General features: G+C 38.6%; 1 protein-coding gene across 1 annotated transcript in view; it reads right to left on the reverse strand.

The window, feature by feature from the left end:
- Window positions 1-19,983, reverse strand: part of LOC137855450 (pinopsin-like) — an 87,806-nt gene that overhangs the window by 14,942 nt on the left and 52,881 nt on the right. The window contains exon 4 of the mRNA XM_068679590.1: window positions 9,528-9,761. Within this exon, the coding sequence (XP_068535691.1) occupies window positions 9,528-9,761 (234 nt within the window). The remainder of the gene's footprint in view (window positions 1-9,527; window positions 9,762-19,983) is intronic.

The raw sequence follows: 19,983 nt of genomic DNA on the forward strand, positions 1-19,983 counted from the left end.
TTTTCCAGATGAAATACACAGTCTCGAGCCTGATTACCAATAAGTTTATAATTTTGTTTTTGTTGTTGTTGTTGTTATTTGATTATTTTTTTTCTTCAAAATTTCAGAAAGCTAAAAGAGACATAAAAAAAAAAAAAAAAGAGATAAAAGAGGAAGGCTGGAGCATTGCCTTTGCCACTTCAGGTCAATGCCACAAGAATGGCCCATTGCCTATGAGCAAGGGAATGCAATTAACAAAAGTCAGGACCTTTGCAGGTCTGGTTTTGCTATGACTACATATTAGTGATGGCAACTGGGCATATTTATGGCCACTGACATTTGCATAATATCAACTGCACATAATTTTGTATCATGAGACTACAGATATAGCAAACAGTAGTATTAATTATATCTTTAAATGTGTTTATATTTGATGTCAAAAGAATGAAGTGCCTTGATCACTAGAGAAAACTGAAAGAACTAAACTGATTTAACCTAGCAGTATGAAGAAAGTCATCAGACTGCTGTTTCTGAGTGTGAACAGAAGACATCCCAAAGAATAAGTTTTTTTTGTTTGTTTGTTTCATGTTTTTTTTTGAGTAAACCAGGAATGAAGGATTATAAACTGGCTACAAGCAAAATTAGTTTGGAAGTTGGCTGACTAGACACCTGAGGAATGAAGCTCTGCAATTGCTTCTAGTTCAAGAAACAAGGAACATCAATTTGTTTTCAGTCTCACATAGTCAAATTTCTTAATGGGATTAAAAGGTGCAGTTTATAATGAAAAGGGACTTAATCTAATGAATTACAGACCTAGTAGGCTTCTATATTTTATGTCACATATTCAATACTGTGGAAACCATTACATCCTTGAGTGCAGTAAGTACTTTGACTGAGTACTTTGTCCTGAACAGAGAAGGACATCATGATTAAATCATAGAGTTCTACAGATCTGAATTAGATTTTTCATGCAAATTCATAAGGTTTTAAGCAGTAATCTAACCTTTGATACTCAAATTTCTCCTGCTGCAAAACTAGGATGATGATATTCACCTGCTTTACAAGGATAATGAGAATTAAATCAATTAATTACATATGTATTTAGAGAAAGCTTCATAAATGCTGAAAAATTCTCTGATTAAGAAACCTCATTTTATTTTTTTCTCTCCATCACCTAATCTGAAATGATTGTTGCTTGAATTGCTAGCTGGATACATGACTGCAAAGATATACCTGGTAGACATAGTAAAACACTGAGAAGTAATATCAACTGACAGATGAAATACACCAAAATGTCCTGCTCTGGATAAAATTATAGTATTATGCCACTGCTACATCACAAGAGATTACTCAGTGATTGAACAAGAGAGACAAATGAGAATTTCTATTACCTCCAGGCTTACACTTATCTTTTCAAATCTTTTTCATCTGTTGAATCTGATAGTCTTCATAAAGCAACTAAACTCTTTGCTTATATAATTGGTTGCATTGTCTTACAGATTCTGTTTTTTTCAGATGACGTATGCTTGCAAACAACTTTGAAAATAAAGGCTGCAGCAAATATAGAAGCATAGATGGAGTCCTACTTGTTAAATGTGAACATGTTGAGAAAAAAGCAGAAACATTAGAATTAACACAAAGAAATCTGATGTTAAATTAATGTTTGACCTTCACCAGATGAATTTTAGTGTGGGCTAAACTTCAGTCTGACCTGAGGATGCAGCTGAGAGCACTGCAACAGAAGCTCCCTGTTCAGTGTCACCTGGCAATGTCATTTGAAGAACAGCAGAAGTTCAGCCTACCTACAGATCCTGTTCCCTTTTGCAGGACCTTATCTGTCCACACCAAATTTGGAAATCAGTCCAGAGAAAAAACAAACAAACAAACAAACAAAAAATAAAAAAATAATGCCAAGTGCTTACACTTAACTTGTAGATCACTGAAGTACTAGCAAGATGGAAACATCACGGTCATTAAAACTTATCCTTTTTTCCTGCATTTTTCTTATCACTGGCTGAACTGTTGACCATCTGAAAGCCCCTTAAGGACAGGCACACATGTGAGGACAGCAAAGAAATATTGATTTGAGTTTCTGCTGGTGTATACTTGCAAGACCAAACAGGATACCAAGGGGCCTTGCTTGTATGAATCCCAACACCTTTGATTTAGGTGTGAATATGCCATATTCCTTGCTTCTATGGTTATCTGAATACTGCAAACCTCCATGTAACTCTCAATCTACCTCACAGGTTTGATATTATAGTTGGACGTGTGTGAAAATGGCTGATTTTAAATGATGTCCTGAAACTCCCAGCACAACCGTAGGCTGATCATGATAGGTAAGTGCAAACAATTTGGCTAAAAAAGTCTTACTTGTGCCAGATAAAAGCTTAGGGATGTAACCCTGCTTATTCTTTGAATTCTTAAACAGTTCTTTGTTTCATTCCCTTTGTACAGTGACAGTGATTTTAGAGGCTGAATCTTTTCCTAAGGGTATTTCCTTGCTATCCCCCAAACAGGTACCAACGTTAATCTCCTTTCATACAATCACTGCAGTTAACACAATTTCCTAGACTATGACCCTTTCTACTGACCAGTATCACCTGCAAAGTTGTCAGGAGAAAGCTGAGGCAATTTTCCTTCTTTTCTGAGCTAATTTCAATGAAAATGCACTAGGGTGGATGAGACAATTTAAGTTTAGATTTCAACTACATTTTTATTTTAAAATTTGAGTTCTCCAAAGGGATCACAATTTTTACCTGTTGCAGTTCGCCTGCATAATGCCTAGGGACTTATTCTAAATGACAATAACTTTAAGCCTCTGAATAGTTTAGTCATCAAGGTTTACAGAATACGTGAGGTAATAAAAAACAAGTGATGCACAATACCAACTGACCAATGCCTAGACAGTCCCTGAGCAACAAGAGCCCCCATGCCAACTCCCTCCACTTTTTATTGCGGTCATATGGTAGGGAATATCTCTTTGGCCAGTTTGGGTCACCTGTCCTGGCTCTGTCCCCTTCCCCCGCCCAGCTTCTGGTGCACCCCCAGACTACTCACTGGCAGGGCAGCATGAGAAGCTGAACAGTCCTTAGATTTGTATAAGCACTGCTCTGCAACAATTAAAACATCAGTATGTTATCAACATTATTCTCATCCTAAATCTAAAACACAGCACCATAACAGTTACTAGGAAAAAAAAGTAACTCTATCCCAGCCAGAACTGGGATATTGCCCTTCACTTTCTCGGTCTTCCTGAAAGGAAGATCTAAGTGGACATCATTTCTGTTACTGTCATCCCTGATACTAACTAGCCCAGTAAACACATACTTATCCTGTGTTTGTGTTTGTTCGTGTTTAATTGTTTCCATATTTATTTAGTATTTTGCTTGACCTGACTCTTGGTGACCTGGCTGCCTGCTTGCTACTTTTCATGTGGGTCTGAACAAACAAGTCCTAAACTCTTCTGTGATATTGAAGTTGGTCCAGTCCTCTGAAAGTGTCCACAGGACAGGCAGGATAATGCTGAACATATTCAGCCAGGTTGCACCAGGAGTATAGCCTGGGACATCATGATGCTAGCTGGGACTGCTAAATGTACTTGTAACCCAAGTTAAATAGGTTATTTGTTTGAACTGATCTTTTTGTCATAATCTGAGAAAGAAATACCTAAAGTAATTCTGAACTCACTGTGTGAGATGCAATTGTACTTTATGACAGCAGTAAAGGTGCCCTTGAGACATCTCTTCCTTTTGCCCCTCAACTTTAAAAAGTCATAATACTGCTTGTTAGGTAATGTGGTGCCACTTCTTTATATACCCAATATCAGACCAGAAAACAGTGAAAGACATTAAATAATAATAATAATAATAATTTATTAACATCTTATTAACATCTTACATGAATTTTAATGGAAAAATAGCAATTTATACCAATAAATCTTATGATAAGTCTGCAAACCTCTAGAAGGTCATGAACTTAAAAAAATGGGATTTCTTTTCAGGACTTAATAGATATGTTTCAGTTTGTCCATAAAATGAAGTTTAACATAATTGTCTCTTTATTGTGTACCATCTTTCTGGATCTGTCCTACTGTGTTCTCATGCAGCTAAAATATCTTAGTTTTCCAAGGGGAAAAATGAGCACTTAAAAAAAAAAAAGACAACAAAAAAACATTAACTTACCCACATATTCCTGCAGTTTGAAGACTGAAACATTACCTTTTGTGGGAAATGCTGAAAACTGCACAATACCACATGAAAATTGACTGTGAAAATACAGCTGTTATGTATCCAGCTGGGAAATGTTAAGGTTATTATTTTTTTTTCTATTTTTCTTTATGACTGTCATGTGCAGCTCTGTTTCCCAAAGTGCATATGCATTCCTCCCTGCTTGGTGCATAAGGTCACATCAAGATGGACTGAAAAGGGTTGTTAGAAAACTGTGTGTAAGGTGCAAAAATCTTATCACTAAAGAAGGACTCATTTCAAGTTCCACAAATGCATTTGAAGAGGGGTTGGCCTGGTAGTGATCTGCTTGGTGAGTGGTGGGGGGGTGGTACAGGTCCCACTGCAGCTGCAGCACATCTGGGAGGTGTCTGACTTGTGACCTGAATCAGTGCCACCTCTCTGGATGGTGTGTTATTGCTCATCTTAATGCAGCTAAACAATATGAAAATGCCTTTCCTTTTTCTCACATTTCTAACCTACTGGGGAAACTCCACTTCCCTGCTGGGTTAACTCCTGCTTATCACACATTGGTCTCAATACTGTCGCCTCACCTCTTTATAGCCTCTCCATTGAGGTTCTCAGCTTGGGCCCAGGTAGCTATTTTACACTATGTGCATGAGCAATGAAGATAAATCTGAAGAAAATTCAGTGTGTGAGTAGCCCCATTGCAGCAACAGGGCTATGTGCCTAAGTGCTCACTCATGAGAGAAGAGAGAAGCACAATTGCATGTGCTGGCTCCAGGTCTTGTTGAGAAGCACTCTTAAGTACATTATTATTCACATCTCATTGCCCATCAGAAACAAATAACAACAACAACAACAACAAAAAGGCAGAATTATTTGCAGTTAGCTTAGTTTGCTCATTATTTTAATTTATTTGCCCTCACCAAGCCCTAAATCATGATAACTTTGGAAAGGTCACACTATTAATTATTTTCAGACAAGTGTGTATATTCCTGTCAGCATCACTTCTCCAGATCCTTGGGGAAAACGACAAGCTCTGCTTCTATTTTTATAAGTGTAGTGATTTTAATTCAAGAAGTCAGGGTAGAAATCAAACTGGTAATCAGTAACTTCTATTCACATCTAAAACATCTCTTCCCTCACACTCTCCCTCCTTACTTTTGCTCAGAGGTATTTTCTGACACCAGAAATAGGACACTGATTATCACAGTGCTTGAGTGGTTATTTTTTATTTATGTGTGAGTGTGTGTTTGTTTTTTTGTTTTCCAAACTGTAATATGCGAAACAGTATTAGAAGTGCTGGTTTGAGTTTCAGTAGTCTAGGGAAATGTAGGTGTACTGCCTGAGTGACTAAATGTCTGGAAATAACTGCTGAAATCATGTAATTAGTCTGAAGCCCATGAACCACAGCTGAGCAAGACCATTTTACATCAACAAATGTTGTAACATATAAACTGATCAGAGGCTTCCAAGTGATTGTTTCTAGAGATCCTTAAGTGATAAGGCTTCATTTGTCTAAAATTTGGCTGTCAGTTGCAATGAGGCAAATTCCTGTTTTCTCTGAATGCTACCTTGAAATTATGTGAAATAGCAAGTGCAGACTGACTCAGTCTCAATACCCACTTCTCATCCATAACCATACCCTCCCAAGCACTCATTATGCATATCTAGACTTCTATATCAATAAAAAATGAATGAACTTCTCATACATAAGATAAGGCTAACCTGAAAAACTGTTGCACTATTGTGTTATCCAGCTATTGATACCTGGTTGTATTGATACCATACTCAGTGAAGTAAGTCCTGAAGTACAGTTACACCCATCAGAAAGTTTTTGGGTTTTCGAGTTCCTATTGCCCTATGGACTACAGGAAGGCAAGATGCCCCTATCTGTGCAACAGCAAGCCCATTGTTATGGGGAAGCTGGTATCTCTCTGGTGAAGGCTTAACAACTGCTTGTATGTAACATGTGGAAGAGGAGGTTTCTGCATCACCATGGTGGAAGGAAGGAAATTGAAGCTGTCATAAATAACTTGTTGGGGTAGCTGCATGGGTGGAAGTTTGAAGATGTTACTTCAATCTCAGGCAGTTCAAGCAGTTTAATGCTTTACAGCTTTGTCAGTGAAGCTTAATGAAAGCCTGGAATGATGTTTTTAGACCAGCAATGGTCCAGCTGAAACTATGCCCTTTCTGTGCTCCTGGAGAGGAGCAGCAAACAGACAGTAGCATAAGCCATGTGGTCCTGCATGAGGGAGTCCCCGCCACTGGAAAGAAATTCACCCCAGCTATTTTATCACCTCAGGTCAGTGCAGAAGGAACCAACAAAGATTAAACATTTTTTTTTTTTTTCCCTGGGGTTTCTGGACCATGAAAGTGACTCAAAACATGTTCAAGAGTTAATTTAAAGGTGTGTTCTGCAGGATGACTTTTAAGGCAGGCTCAGAGGGTGGCAATTCCACGATACTCCAAATTGCTTTATGACAGATGGAAGCTAACACTGTGGCTGCAGTCAACCGGTGCTGTTTTGCAACCTTCAGAGCAGGTCCCAAAGCAAAAAGGTTAGCTTATGCACAGAGACCTAGAGATTAAGCCATATGTTCTCGGTGTATTTACAACATGCATGAGTAAATAGCCTACCGTTGGCATATTGTATCCAAGACATGACCATGAAAAATACAGGCTAGATAATTTTTCTTTTGGGATGCACCAGCCTCCTATGACAATTCTCAGCAAAACATGAAGCTCAGAGAGGATAAGTGCTGAGAAGAGAACTTTTCCTGAAGTGTTAAATTTACAGAAAGGAATGAGGAAAGCTACTAAGTAGCTGACGTGCTGTGAATGCATTTCATACCTAGGACAAAGGTGTTTAACTTTTTTTTCCTGGTCTGAAAGGAAGGTGAACAGATGGATGGATGTGTTTCACCTCTTGTGAGTGAAGACCATTCCTCAGTTTCAGGTAAAAATAGTTATTTTACTGCTAATAAATAATGGCAAAACAAATGAGAACTGAGAACTATTATTTTGGTTTTATTACAATGAGAGTATTTACCCCTAATCTGACAAAGCTCCTTTTCAGGAATGATCTTGTCTTGATTTCTGCAACAATAAGGAAGCTAGCTATATTAAAAATAAAAATAATAAAAAATCATACAGTGACTACCAGCTGGCAACTAATGATCTACCCTTCAAGACTTATTCAACTACTCTGTTCCTTTGCATTTTTTGTTAAATGATGGCAACTGCAGAACAGCAGGTAGCGGGAAACAGAAGAATTATTCTCAAAGTTCAAAGAGAGAAGCTTAATACTTCGGTCTTGCATATGACTGAAGACTAAGAAGAGATATTTAAGAAACTGTTTGCAGTTCCCTGCCAGGGTGCTCCTGAATTGTTACAAAGTCTTTTCAGCTCCTGCTGCTAAGAAATTGCCTGCCTTGCCTCAAAATGGTCCAAATGGAATTCTCCCCCTGTAGACAGATCATCCAGCATTGTTCTTCCTTTATAAGAGATGATAAATTGGATCAAATGTCAGCCTCATATTGAGAAACAAGTTAAGTATTCACAATTTTCTTCTTTTTATCTGAAAGAAACAGCTACTGCAGGGAAAGAGTGATTTTGGACAGCTTGCTACATTCCTGTGATGTGCAAGCATCCTGGCTTTATTCTTGCTAATCAAGTTTTTCCCAACGGTGAACCTTTCCTCTCTGTCTCAGCACACCCACAGCAGTGTGACTATCTCGTAAGCCTTTGATGCTGCAGAATACAGAGTTCTCAGTAACTGCCTGGAGCAGTTGGAGAATATAAAAACAGCCTTCTTTTGTTGTGTTTATATCTGTGGCTGCCAGGTTGTCACCACTGGTAATTGTGCTTGTGATTCTGTTCTTGAGACATATGGAGGCACCCAAGGCTCTACACTGAGTTCACGTGTTTTAAGATCCATATCTTTACCTCAGCTTCTGTAACCCTGTTGTCTGGGATGTGCTCTGTGTGTGAATACAATGCCAAGATGTATTTGCCTTCTCTGCTATAGCTTGCTCTAGTGGCCGTAGCATGGCCAGATGATCTCATGAAAGTTAAGGACCTAAGTGCTCAGAGGACAAAGAAGCAAGACAGATGCTGCTCTTGAGAAGTTTCCGTAATAACTGTAACATGTAAGGGAAAGGAGAAAAAGTTACAATTTTGTTTCAGTATTAGCACCTTCTGGAGCTCTTTGTATTTCCAATGTCAGCTTAAACTAGACTTTGGAAAAGAAGTCCTAGCATTGGGGAGGGCAAAAATATTGTTTCCTTCTGATTTCGGGGAAGTTTCATGTCTTGTCTGGGATTTTTCCCTCAGTCTTCAGGAGCATATTAATTCCTTGTTTAATAATTTAGGGTAGATGAAGAATAATCTCAGACACTGGCTAAATTAGAATATATTTGGCTTTTATGTTCAATGTTTCCTTTTTCTAGGCTTCAAAATAATATAACAGCTGTTGATAAATACTAAGATTAGGTTCCAGCATGCACCAGGCAAAAAAAAAAAAAAAAAAAAAAAGGATTTATTTGCTATATAATAGCAATGGACACAGTGAGAACAGGAAATTCATATCAATGTTTAGAACACTAATGTAATCAAAAAGATAAAGTGTTTAAAGTGTTTTCATAACCTACATGTATTTTCCAAATACCTTACTGGAAAACACTTTTAAAACTTCCAGATCTGCCGTTATCAAACTTCAGAGTCAGAGTAGTCAATGCAGAAATTTTAAGAAGTTCACTTTTCAGTACAGAAAATGCCATTTACAGGAATAAGGCACCTCAGCTAGATCTAGGCATTTTAGAAATGTTAGAATTGGCCTTGCCCCTCAAGAGAAAATAAAATTGTTCCCTATTTTGGCATATAGATGAAGTGGGAATTTAACAGAAAGAAATATAGAAGTGCATAAAAACTTAATTGAAATGACCTTTTGTTTTCAAGTGGATCTGTCGAGAAAAATGGTTAAGTGTTTGCAACAGATCTTCTCCTTCAGATTTTTTTTCAATGTCATGAAATCCTTTCCTCTTCTTGTCCCTCTTTTCTTCCACCTACATCCCCCAATATTCTTCTTTTGTAAATAGATTCCATTACATTTGGCAGCACTGCAGCATGCAAATTAACACACAGCAAGTCCTCAGAAGAACATGAGCAATTTCAGTAAGCAGATGTATCTGTTCTTGCTATTTAGCAACATAATGTGTTGACATTTCCATCCCAGGACTCCAGTGATATTTTTCAGCCCTGAATGCCCTTTTCCCAAAGACACATCCACAGGACAGGTAGTCACAGAGGTCCTGACATACCCTGAGGAAAATATAATTTTAAAATAACATATCTTACCTGCTTATTCATAAGTATGTAGATAATGGGATTGCAAACAGTGCTGCTTTTTGCTAAGATGGAAGGTATGATGCTTGCAACTGGAGTCACCACACCTGGCTTACCAAATGTTGCAAGTAGTGCTATAACTCCATAGGGAATCCAACACACGAGATAACAGATGACTGTAGTGATCACCATGAACAGTACGTGGTATTCTCTTTTGCGGGCAGTGTTCTTGTGGATTTTTCCAACCTAGTGAAAGATGAAGGGGAAAAAAAGATAGGATTTAAGAAGCTGAGCAGTTTTTTTTTTATTGTTTTAATAACCCCAGGACTCTTGATTTTAGATCAGCAATGACAATCAACATTGTAATTCCAGAAACAAATCAACATCGAACCCAAAAGTGAGAGAATGCAATGGGAAGACCTTCATTGTTTCCATCAGACACTGAGGAAAGCCCCACAGATATCATGCTGCATGCCAGCATAACCCAGAGTCAAAGAAGAGGTTGGAGCGAAAACAGAAGTTACCATCTAGTTTTTACTAGTTGGTAGGTCATCTCCAGTTGCTCTTTAGGTATGGTATTCTCTATAATTGCACAATATTTTCACTCAAGTTATTCTAGTCCACAAGACTTGCTTGAGATGGAGAAGCATTATGAAACACATGAGAACCAACAGAAGCATTTCCTGTTTGGGTTGTGGAAACAGCAGAGCAACATTAAGACTGTGCTAATGCTCAGTACCTCTGCCCTTGGATGTTGTCAAGGCTTGTTATCAAAGTCTTTTTTGGCCCGCTGTAATGTTGGCAATGGTCACATGAAGAGTGGAACACTAGAGAAGCCTTCCAAACAAGACTTTATGAACTTTCAAGTGAGTGGTAGGATTCATTCTTTATAGATTATCTGTTCCAGGTAGTTCACCATTTTGATAAATCAGCCTCACTCTTGATAACCGTCAGAATAGTGTTTTTTGTTTACTTGTTTTGTTTTGTTTCTTTGTTTTTGTGTGTGTGCTCTTAAAAATGAATAAATAAAGCATTCCAAATATTGACTTAGTTCGGTTATTGTGTTGTTTTGGGGAAACAGAGAGGAACTGGGTAAACAGGAAGCACAGACTTAAATGATCTATTCAATGCAATGGCACAATAGCCCATATTGCTGTTATGAATTTACCAATAGTTATAGTGTGGTTATAGCTGGGCACATCCAGTCTTGCTGAGGAAGTATTGAAAGCCTCTCCGCACTTCAAAATATATTCTTCTTTGGTCTGTTCTGGACTAATGCATCATGTTCTTTTGGAGTCTAGAGCACTAAGATGGAGGTTAAACATTAAAGTAATGTCTAGATGTTATTTTTAACCCTTGGTGTAAATACATTTCCCTGCAGACTACTACTGAACACTGGTTGGTCTTCCTAAACATCTTTGCAGCCAGCAGAGAAAGACAAACTCTTCAAGGAGGTTAATTTTGGTTCCAGTCTCTCTCCAGCAGCTCTAGATAGAGCCTCAGCAGACTGGTCTCCAAAGGTTATGGTTAATTCCATAATTTTCCCCCGGCATGTGTTTAGCTAACCCAGATGAGCCAGCAGGATTTCAGGAAGTATTAAAATGTTTAAAATAAATCAATCGAGTCTTGTACTCAGCCAAATGTTATTTATATCCACTTTAAGGTCTCTTTGCCTCAAAGTGCAGTTCTTGAGAATAAACTGCACCCAAGGGAACTAAGTGCAGGTAAAACTACAAACTACAAAATAAGCAAAAAGTTAGCTCCTTGAAATGAAATGCAAGCAAACTTAAAAAAATGGGGGGGAGGGGGGAGGTAAAGATGGGAAGGGAAGGGAAGGGAAGGGAAGGGAAGGGAAGGGAAGGGAAGGGAAGGGAAGGGAAGGGAAGGGAAGGGAAGGGAAGGGAAGGGAAGGGAAGGGAAGGGAAGGGAAGGGAAGGGAAGGGAAGGGAAGGGAAGGGAAGGGAAGGGAAGGGAAGGGAAGGGAAGGGAAGGGAAGGGAAGGGAAGGGAAGGGAAGGGAAGGGAAGGGAAGGGAGAAAGGAAAAAGAGGAAGCCACTAATTACTTGAGTCTAATGTCATCTCTTATGTCCAGGTGTGCAACTTTCACATGTTAATACAGTATGTATACTAGAAACTTTATCTACCTCTTTGTGATGTGGGTATTTTTTATAACTTATTTAATTATGTATTAGACTGTGAGTATAAAATATATATAGTATCTGTGTAAGTATATATAGAAGACAATATGGTAACACTTGTTTTTAGTTAACTGTGATTCTAGTCTTCTAGAGTGATTGGTTCTACCTGGAATTTTCAGTAGAAAATTTCATGTTGGAAGTAAAAAAATACACACAGACTTAGTTTACCAAAAATTATCAAGTATTTTTTTTTTCTGTGTAGTCTCCAATGGATTAAAAAAAAAAATCAATTGCAAAATAAAATTTGTCAGTTCTGAAAACATTCGAGACTATTTTTTTTTCAAGAACAGAACTTATATCTCATAATTACTTTAGCTTGACAAGAGGATTAATAATAGATAATGGTCCAATCCTGTACTGCTTACTTGAGCTAAATTTCTTGTAACTAATGGGAATTTTGTCTGAAGAATACAGGATCTCTTGTTAGCTTCAGCTATGTTGCAAGCTTACTATTAACCCAGGAATGCAAAGTCCTAGCTCAATAAAGATCTTCAATAAAGGCAGTAGCACCGGTCAGCACATTTTCCTTCTTTGTTCAGATAAGACCTCTGTCCTAAAGAGTTTGCAAGAGTTTACTCTGTGCATAGATGAGCTACAGATGAGAAATAAGCGAAGGAAAGATGTGTAAGTGTGAAATGATTGCGCAAGAATTTTGTTACACATCCTTCTATTTTTACATCTTCAACTCAGTTCTTTAAGAAGGGAAGCCTATATCATCACTGTGTCTGTTTTAATAAGTCTGTCTGTTGGTTCCAATATCTTCCTTAAAATTTGAGTGATATTCTGAAACTTAGGAGGTTAGAGTTTTTGATACTGAATTCTTCACATATCACTAGAGAAGAAGGATCCCTGCTAATGTTTTCATCAAGAAGAAAAATGTAATATGAGATGAACTCAAGTTAGATACCAGAAAATCTACTCTAATTCAGCTTTAATTTTAGCACCGCTGTTTTTGTTTGTTTGTTTGTTTGTTTTCCTCTAATTTTCCTTTTCTGATCTTTAAAAATAGATTTTCCTTTTCTGATCACAGCTGTTCCTGAAACAGGACGTTCATGTGTCCCCAGGGTCTATGAAAGATGACCTTCCACTGCAGTCTTCTATAATTGAGTTTAAAAACTCATTTGTCGTGAGACAAACCCATTGGAAAGCAAATTTAGTTAGCTGTCATGCTCATGGAATCTTTCACTTCCATGTTTACACCAAGGTATGCAATCATTCTAATTTTCATGTTCCTCATATTATAATTCTATAATATGATTTACTTACCGCCCAGTTCCTGGGATGAGCAAGTTAGAATTTCAGACTTTTTTTTTGAAAGTATAGTTATTTTCAAGAGTATATTTCCATTCTCACTGTTGCAGAGAAAAGATTGAAAGTATGGAACTGCAGATAGGAAAAAGCAAACAAACAAACAAACAACAACAAAAACAGTGAAGAAGGAACATAATATACGTCCTTCTGTAATCTCTCTTGATCCCAAATGACCTGGGCGTCCCAGCTTCCCAGAGCAGAGAAGTATGATAAGATCACACCTCTTGTGATGAATCCCAAATGTATTTGATGCTTTTCTAAGTTTTTTGTTTGATGCCCAGAGCTGCTGTAGCTGTTAACTGTATTTTATATTTCATTTTGGTAACTCATCTGCTTCCCAAGTGTCAGTAATCTTACTTTTTCATAGTGTTCTGGGCATGAGTCTCCTACTAACTGTTTCATTCTATATTGCCTTGGTCACATGTTTACACCCGAGACTCGAAAGTTCAGTGCTCTTTCAGTACCAAAGCATCTGTCTCTTCTTTCTCTTCTTCTCTTGTGTCTCTTTAAGATATTTTTTTCTGTCTCTTTAAGCTACTTCAGCCCAAACATGGCTATTTTGATGGTGTAAAGGCAAGCAGCAGAGTCTCAGGGTGTTTATGTGAATTTGGTTTATGTGGAAATGCTTTGGTGGTGGGCAGAGGGCTTCATGGGTGGTCTCTGTAAGAAGAGAAAAGGGGCTGCTCCCCTGTCAGAGCCAGTTCCAGCTGGCTCCAAAAAAGAACCCAACACTGGCCAAATCTGAGCCTATCACTGATGTTCTGTGATAACAAATTTTAAAAGGGGTAAAAACTGCTTTGCAGTTGTGGAGAGAGGACTGAGAAAACTTGAGAGAAACAACTCCACATACACTAAGGTCAGTGCAGCAGGAGGGCAGAAGGTGCACCAGGCAGGCAGCAGCAGTTCCCCTGTGACCTGTGGAGAGGCCCCTGGTGGAGCAGGCTGTCCCCCTGCAGCCCTTGGGTCCCACATGGAGCAGATCTCCATGCTGCAGGCAGTGGAGGAGCCCCTGGTGGAGCAGGTGGATGTGACCTGGAGAAACCACATTGGAGCTGCACCTGTCTAGAGGAGCAGGTGGTCTGGCAGGAGCCGCAGCCTACAGGGGAACCTCTGTTCCTGAATGACTGCACTCTGTAGTACAGACACATGATAGAACAGTTCTTGGAGAACTGCAGCCCATGGGAAGGACCTAAGTTGGAGCAGTCCATGAAAGACATCATTCTGTGGAAGGGATCCATGGGAAGGGGAAGGAAGTGTGGATGAAGGAATGGCAGAGATGAAACATTATGCACTGAATGCAGCCCCCATTTCCCATTCCCCTGCACCTCTCGGGGGAAGGAGGTAAAAGGATCAGGAGAGAAGATGAGTCTGGGAATAAGGAAAGGGGGAAAGTGTTTTTAATTTTGTTTTTATTTATCATTATCCTACTCTGTAATTAACTGGCAATAAATTAAATTCATTTTCTTCAAGTTGAATCTGTTTTGCTTGTCATGGTAATTGGTCCTTGTCCTTATCTTGACCCACAAGTTTTTTCATCTTACTCTCTGCCCCTGTCCTGCTGAGGAGCAGGAGTGAACAAATGGATGGCTAGGTACTGGTGACCAGCCAAGGTCAAACCAACACATTGTGGTATCACCCTGCTAATTCTGGAATACATTACTAACACACAAGATGCAAGAGGATTTCAACAAGGTTTAGACTACTCTGTAGAAGTGGCCCCGGAATTTTGTTTTCAAAAGCATATACTACATTTATCTACACACTTTTTGTTTCATTGTCTTTTCAGCTTTGCAGCCTACCTTTAAAAGATGTTACCTTTAAAAGTTCCTTTTATACGTGCTGGAAGGCCTCAAGCAAAATACAGCTACATAAAAATTACAGTTTTGCAGATGAAAAAGCAGCAGGCAATTTAACATTAAAATGACTCTATTTCTTATTTTGAAAGCATTGGACAATTTAACACAATTGTTACATTTTATTTTCAACAGTCAAATGGAAGTGCCTCCCAGAAATGCTTACTGTCTGGATAGACAGATGATAGAACATTGGGCAATGATAATCAAAAATAGATTAAAATAATGTGCTAGAATATGTAAAGCCCAATGTAAATGTGAAGATATAGGGTGTATATAATATTTTTTTAAAAATACATAGGAAATCTAAAATGCATCTTAAAATTATACAAGGAATACTGGACCATTGGGTAAAAAGGTATGTAGTTGAGTTGGCTGGAAAACACATGAATTTGCTGTAAATTCAAGTGTGTTTTTTGGGACAGAGACATTTCCTGCAAACTTGAGAGACATGTTCTTATGTAGAGAAGGCATTACATTTAAGGAAAATAAGTTGTGTTTTATTTTGTTTTGTTTTGTTTTCTGTGGGAGGTTCTTTTTTTAATGAGAAAATGATGTGTCTCCTCTAGTTTCATTCTGAGATGTAGCAGAAGTGTTTTGTTTTTTTTTTTTCAGAAATCAGCCTCAGGTAGCAACAGTCAAGCTTGTCTAATCTCAGGCACTAAGCATAAGACTGGCACAATTAGCTCTTGTCTTGTTTTGCCCTGTAGTAAAACTGAATATCTTGCATATATACCCAATGCTCTCTTTCACCCTCTTTTTCCGCTCAATCTGACATGCAAGACACCACGGTTAGATGACTATGGCAGTCTGCTGAGCAGATACATTAGATGTGATAGGTCACAGAGCACGGAAGAAGCCACAGGGGTATTCAGTGAGGAGGAAGGCAACAGCAGAAATGTGCTCAAAGGGGACCTGAGTGACACATTACTCAGTTGACCTCAAAAGCTGACTCCCCTCCTCTCCCAGCTGACAAGATAGAGCAGATATATTGCTCACCAAGTGGTGGGATGAAGTACTGTTTCATGCATTGGAAAAGAAGAAACTGGCAGGTCTGTGCAGAGCATGGAAAATTTCAACAGCACTTGTCAAAGTCTGAAGGGGTTGTGAACCGCTAAAAAGGGGAGCTTATAGTAGGAGATTGAAGGGGTTAGTAGCAAGGGATGCTAACAGCTTTTGATGTAACTGTGGAACATCCATTACATTGGAGGTTTAAGAAAAGGACCCCAAAATTCTCTGTGGTGGGCACTCTGCCATGAACCTCAGAGAATAGCCTCAGATCAGTCCTAGGCAAATGTGTGGGCCTGTCATGGCAGGGACCTGGGGAAAAGCCACGACCTAGAGAAAGCTTGGCTTGTCTTCTAGAAAAGAGACTGAGTCTGACTTTTTCCTTGCAGAAGTCTAACCCACACCTTCCTGACACATTGACACAGTTAATATTACAGTACAATAGCATGCAAAGGAACAATATCATTATGGGCAAGCCCTCCTCAGCTCCCTGTGGATTTAGTTGGCCATGAATTGTAGGACCAAGGGAATACTTTGCCTGCTCAGAGGATGCCATTGGCACCAGGAAAGACCCAAGCAATGGGTGTACACTGCAGCTGTGTTGCTGCATCTTAAAGACAACTGCAAGGCCCCAAATGCTAGAGGAATGTCACCCCTGTAAGGCACTAACATGTACAACTGTACATATTCCCATTATCTAGAAACAAACTGAGGTCTGTTTTGTTGTATTTCAGACACAAAATAAGGAAGTTAGGTTAAAGTTAGCTGTTATTAGGAGGAAACTTCAGCGATGAAAATCAAGCTTGATTGTTTTCATGAATTCTCCCGTGTTTTCTTTTTGCATTTACCCTAGTCTGTACTCCTTACCTACTGCAGTAATGTTCTTTCTCCAATAAAGCCTTTCTTATGGATTGTAACAGCTCCCAGACATTTTCAGTTGTGAACATCTTGAAAGGTTATGAAGAATATATGACACACCATTCATCTAACTACAAGGTGGAAAGACTGTATAGTAAGAACCCAGCACCCATAGTGATTTCAAGGAAGGAACATGTATATCATAACATCCTAAAAATGAAAGGGGGGTGTTTATTCATGTTGTCCTTCAAGATCAATTTCTCTTTCTCCAACTATTTATTAAAGTAGAAGATAATAAAAATCATATAGTCTGAATCTAAGTAGTTGATGCTATAATCATCCTTTAGCTAGCCCACTCCAAATAAGTAATATGGAAACGTGTGCAAAGTCCTTTGTTTATTTATCATGGCTGATACATTTTTCCAGGAGCTGCCTCTGTACATTTAATATGCAAATAACTGTGTTTTCTTTACTCCTCCAAAACTGCACTGTAAAGAGAAGGCTATTTATGAGCAGCAGTGTTTGTTGCCAGACTTCTTATGTGTCAGTTATGAGTGTTTGTTTTGACATAATCAAATATTCAACAGTACTACCAAAACCAGAGACAAATGAAATATTTATAATTATCTGAGGGACGTCTGCCAATCTTTGAGCATTTAGCCTACTACAATTTCTTGAAATGAACAGAAGGAAGCTAGACTTTTTAATGAGACAAGAGATGTAGTAGAGGAAAAAGCTGGAAAAAGACCATTCTTCCTCCTTTACAAACCAATCAAGGAAGACCGTCTTCTCTGATTTTTTTTTTTTTTTTTTCTAACAAGGAAACTAAAAATTCTCTTTGCATATAAGTAAGAATAACCCTCCACAAGCTCCAGGAATGTCTCAAACTAAGCAGTGACTCAAATGTCAATGCTGATGAGCTTCCTCCTCTCCCATCTTCATGGATTTTTTCCTCAAGCAAAAACAAGGAGGGAAAAAAAAAAAAAAAAAAAAAAAAGCATCAAAGCTCCAAAATTATGTAGGAAAGAGAATCTCCAAGAAATCTTCTTCTCAGTGTGGGCTACCCTAGAACTTTGTGGTTTAATACTAAGATAGATTAAATACTTTGATCGTTATTTAAGAAAGACAATCATGAGAAAGCAGATCTCTGGGTTAAAATTGATGCCTTCTTTATTAGCATTTCAGTGGCTAAGTCCAAAACAAGAGTGAGCACTGAAGAGATGCATAGTCTCTGTGGAAACTGGGACTAAACAGAAACATCTGCTTTGGGTCATCTTACTGTCCAATGGGCCCTGACTCTAAAGCATTTGCACTCAAATGTTCACTGGTGAAGTGAGATTTAAGCATACATCTGAGCACTTTGCTCAGTTGGGGCCACATAATGAGTTAATATGAACAAATACAGAGGGAGGAAGCCATAAAAACACACAAAGGGCTTTGCAGTTAATTATTTTAATGTCACTGTCAAGACTAAAAATTGAAGTCCATAGAAAGATATTTTATCAGCTGAAGTCTGGCTTTGTTGGGAATTTTTGTTATTGAAATATGAGTAGTCATCTTAATGCCTCAGGGTGAAGATATGTTTTAAATACAAAACTTAGGGCTTCGTACACTGCCCTTGAAGCATATAAGCTATTGCTGCTAATATCAGTGAAGTTCTGTTGTGGATTTAAGAACCACTATAATCCTCTTAGTTGCAGGAATTATTTCACTGTGCTAGCTAACGGGCTTTTAACAGCAATTTGACTTACACAGTGAACACATTCGCATCTACACAAACAAGCAGCCCATGGTGTCACTTCTATCATACATGACTCATATTTAATTCTGACCTTTCCTCACAATGGATTTTCTAGCATTAATGTGCATGAGAAAATGAAAGATGCATTACACATAGCTATAATTTTGTTTGTGTAACAGTCTTGTTTTAGAAAAAGGAGTGCATTAGATACTTATATGTTCCCCAAGTGGAGGATATCTCTTTCCCTCTAGAGCCTTACCCAGCAAGGATGACAGTTACAAAAACATGAGCTTGGGCTTCCCATGCACTGAGTTGGCAGGACAGAAGCCAATTCCAGTGCAAAAGCTGAGAACACACTGCACTCAGCTATGACTATGAAACTCAGCCTCCCAGTCAGCCAGCCTGTGCCCTGGGCTCCACAACAGGCTGATGCAGATGCATGAGGCTTGGAGCTGTCTTATGTCCAATCAACCTGGAGCATGAGCGAAGTGTGTCTACCTTTGCAGCAGCCTGGCCGGACAGACCTGAGCAACTGTTTTTTTTTTTACCCGGGCCTATTCCTTGTAAGGGAAGTACAGGGCCAAGAGATGTTGTATGCCTCCAGCACGCTTTGAGGATCCCACACCAAACAACTCAGCCCTCAGAAGACACTGGCTCATCCATACTGACTGATTCATTGAATGGTCTGAAGGCATCACAGCAACAAGTAAAGCAGTACCGAGTCTCTATGCTCTACAAAGAAAAAAAAATTACAATCCTTCTGAGGTGAAATAAAGCTGAAGTGCCACCAGCTCTGGCTGCTCATTTAAGCAGATACATTATTTGTGGTGATATACACTTCTAAAAAATGTTATTTGTATCTATGTCCTTCAGTAACGGTGCCACTGCACAGAGCTGCTATCTCCGAGATTTGCAGTGTCACCTCCATGGCACTTTATCTGCCTGAAACAAATCAAAGATGTATAGAAAATAAGATATGTGGAAAATGAAAACTGAAAGGGCAGTGAGTTGTGTTTGCTATCTGGAGACGTAGTTGAAAAAAAATGGTTTTGTTTGAAGTTCTTTAAAATATAATTAATATTCTATGAAAAAGATGATCAAAAGAAACAGTTTGCTATAAAATATTAAGGTTATTGTTTTTTTGTGTGTCTAACGTGCCTTATCCTATTTATACAAAGTCCCTAGACAGTAATAGATAGCAAGCCATTCCCTTGAAACAATCAAGTCTAATTTGTACAAACTTATAGCAATCACAAAGCGTATTACTTTTTTGCATTTGATTGCTTGTCTAAGCCCAGTTCTAGTGAGCATATTTTAACTGGCCTTTACTCACACTGACATCCCTATCAGTGGGCTCAATGAGAACATGTTGACCTGAATTAACTTAAAACCAGGTTATATCCTATGGATGATGAAAGCTTAGTGGAACTTCAAAGTTCTAAAGGCAGGATATGTTACTCTGCTTCCAGCATTTCCTAGAGGGGATGAGTCCTCCTTAC

Source organism: Anas acuta, chromosome 1 (genome assembly GCF_963932015.1).
Source record: "Anas acuta chromosome 1, bAnaAcu1.1, whole genome shotgun sequence".
Taxonomy (NCBI): domain Eukaryota; kingdom Metazoa; phylum Chordata; class Aves; order Anseriformes; family Anatidae; genus Anas; species Anas acuta.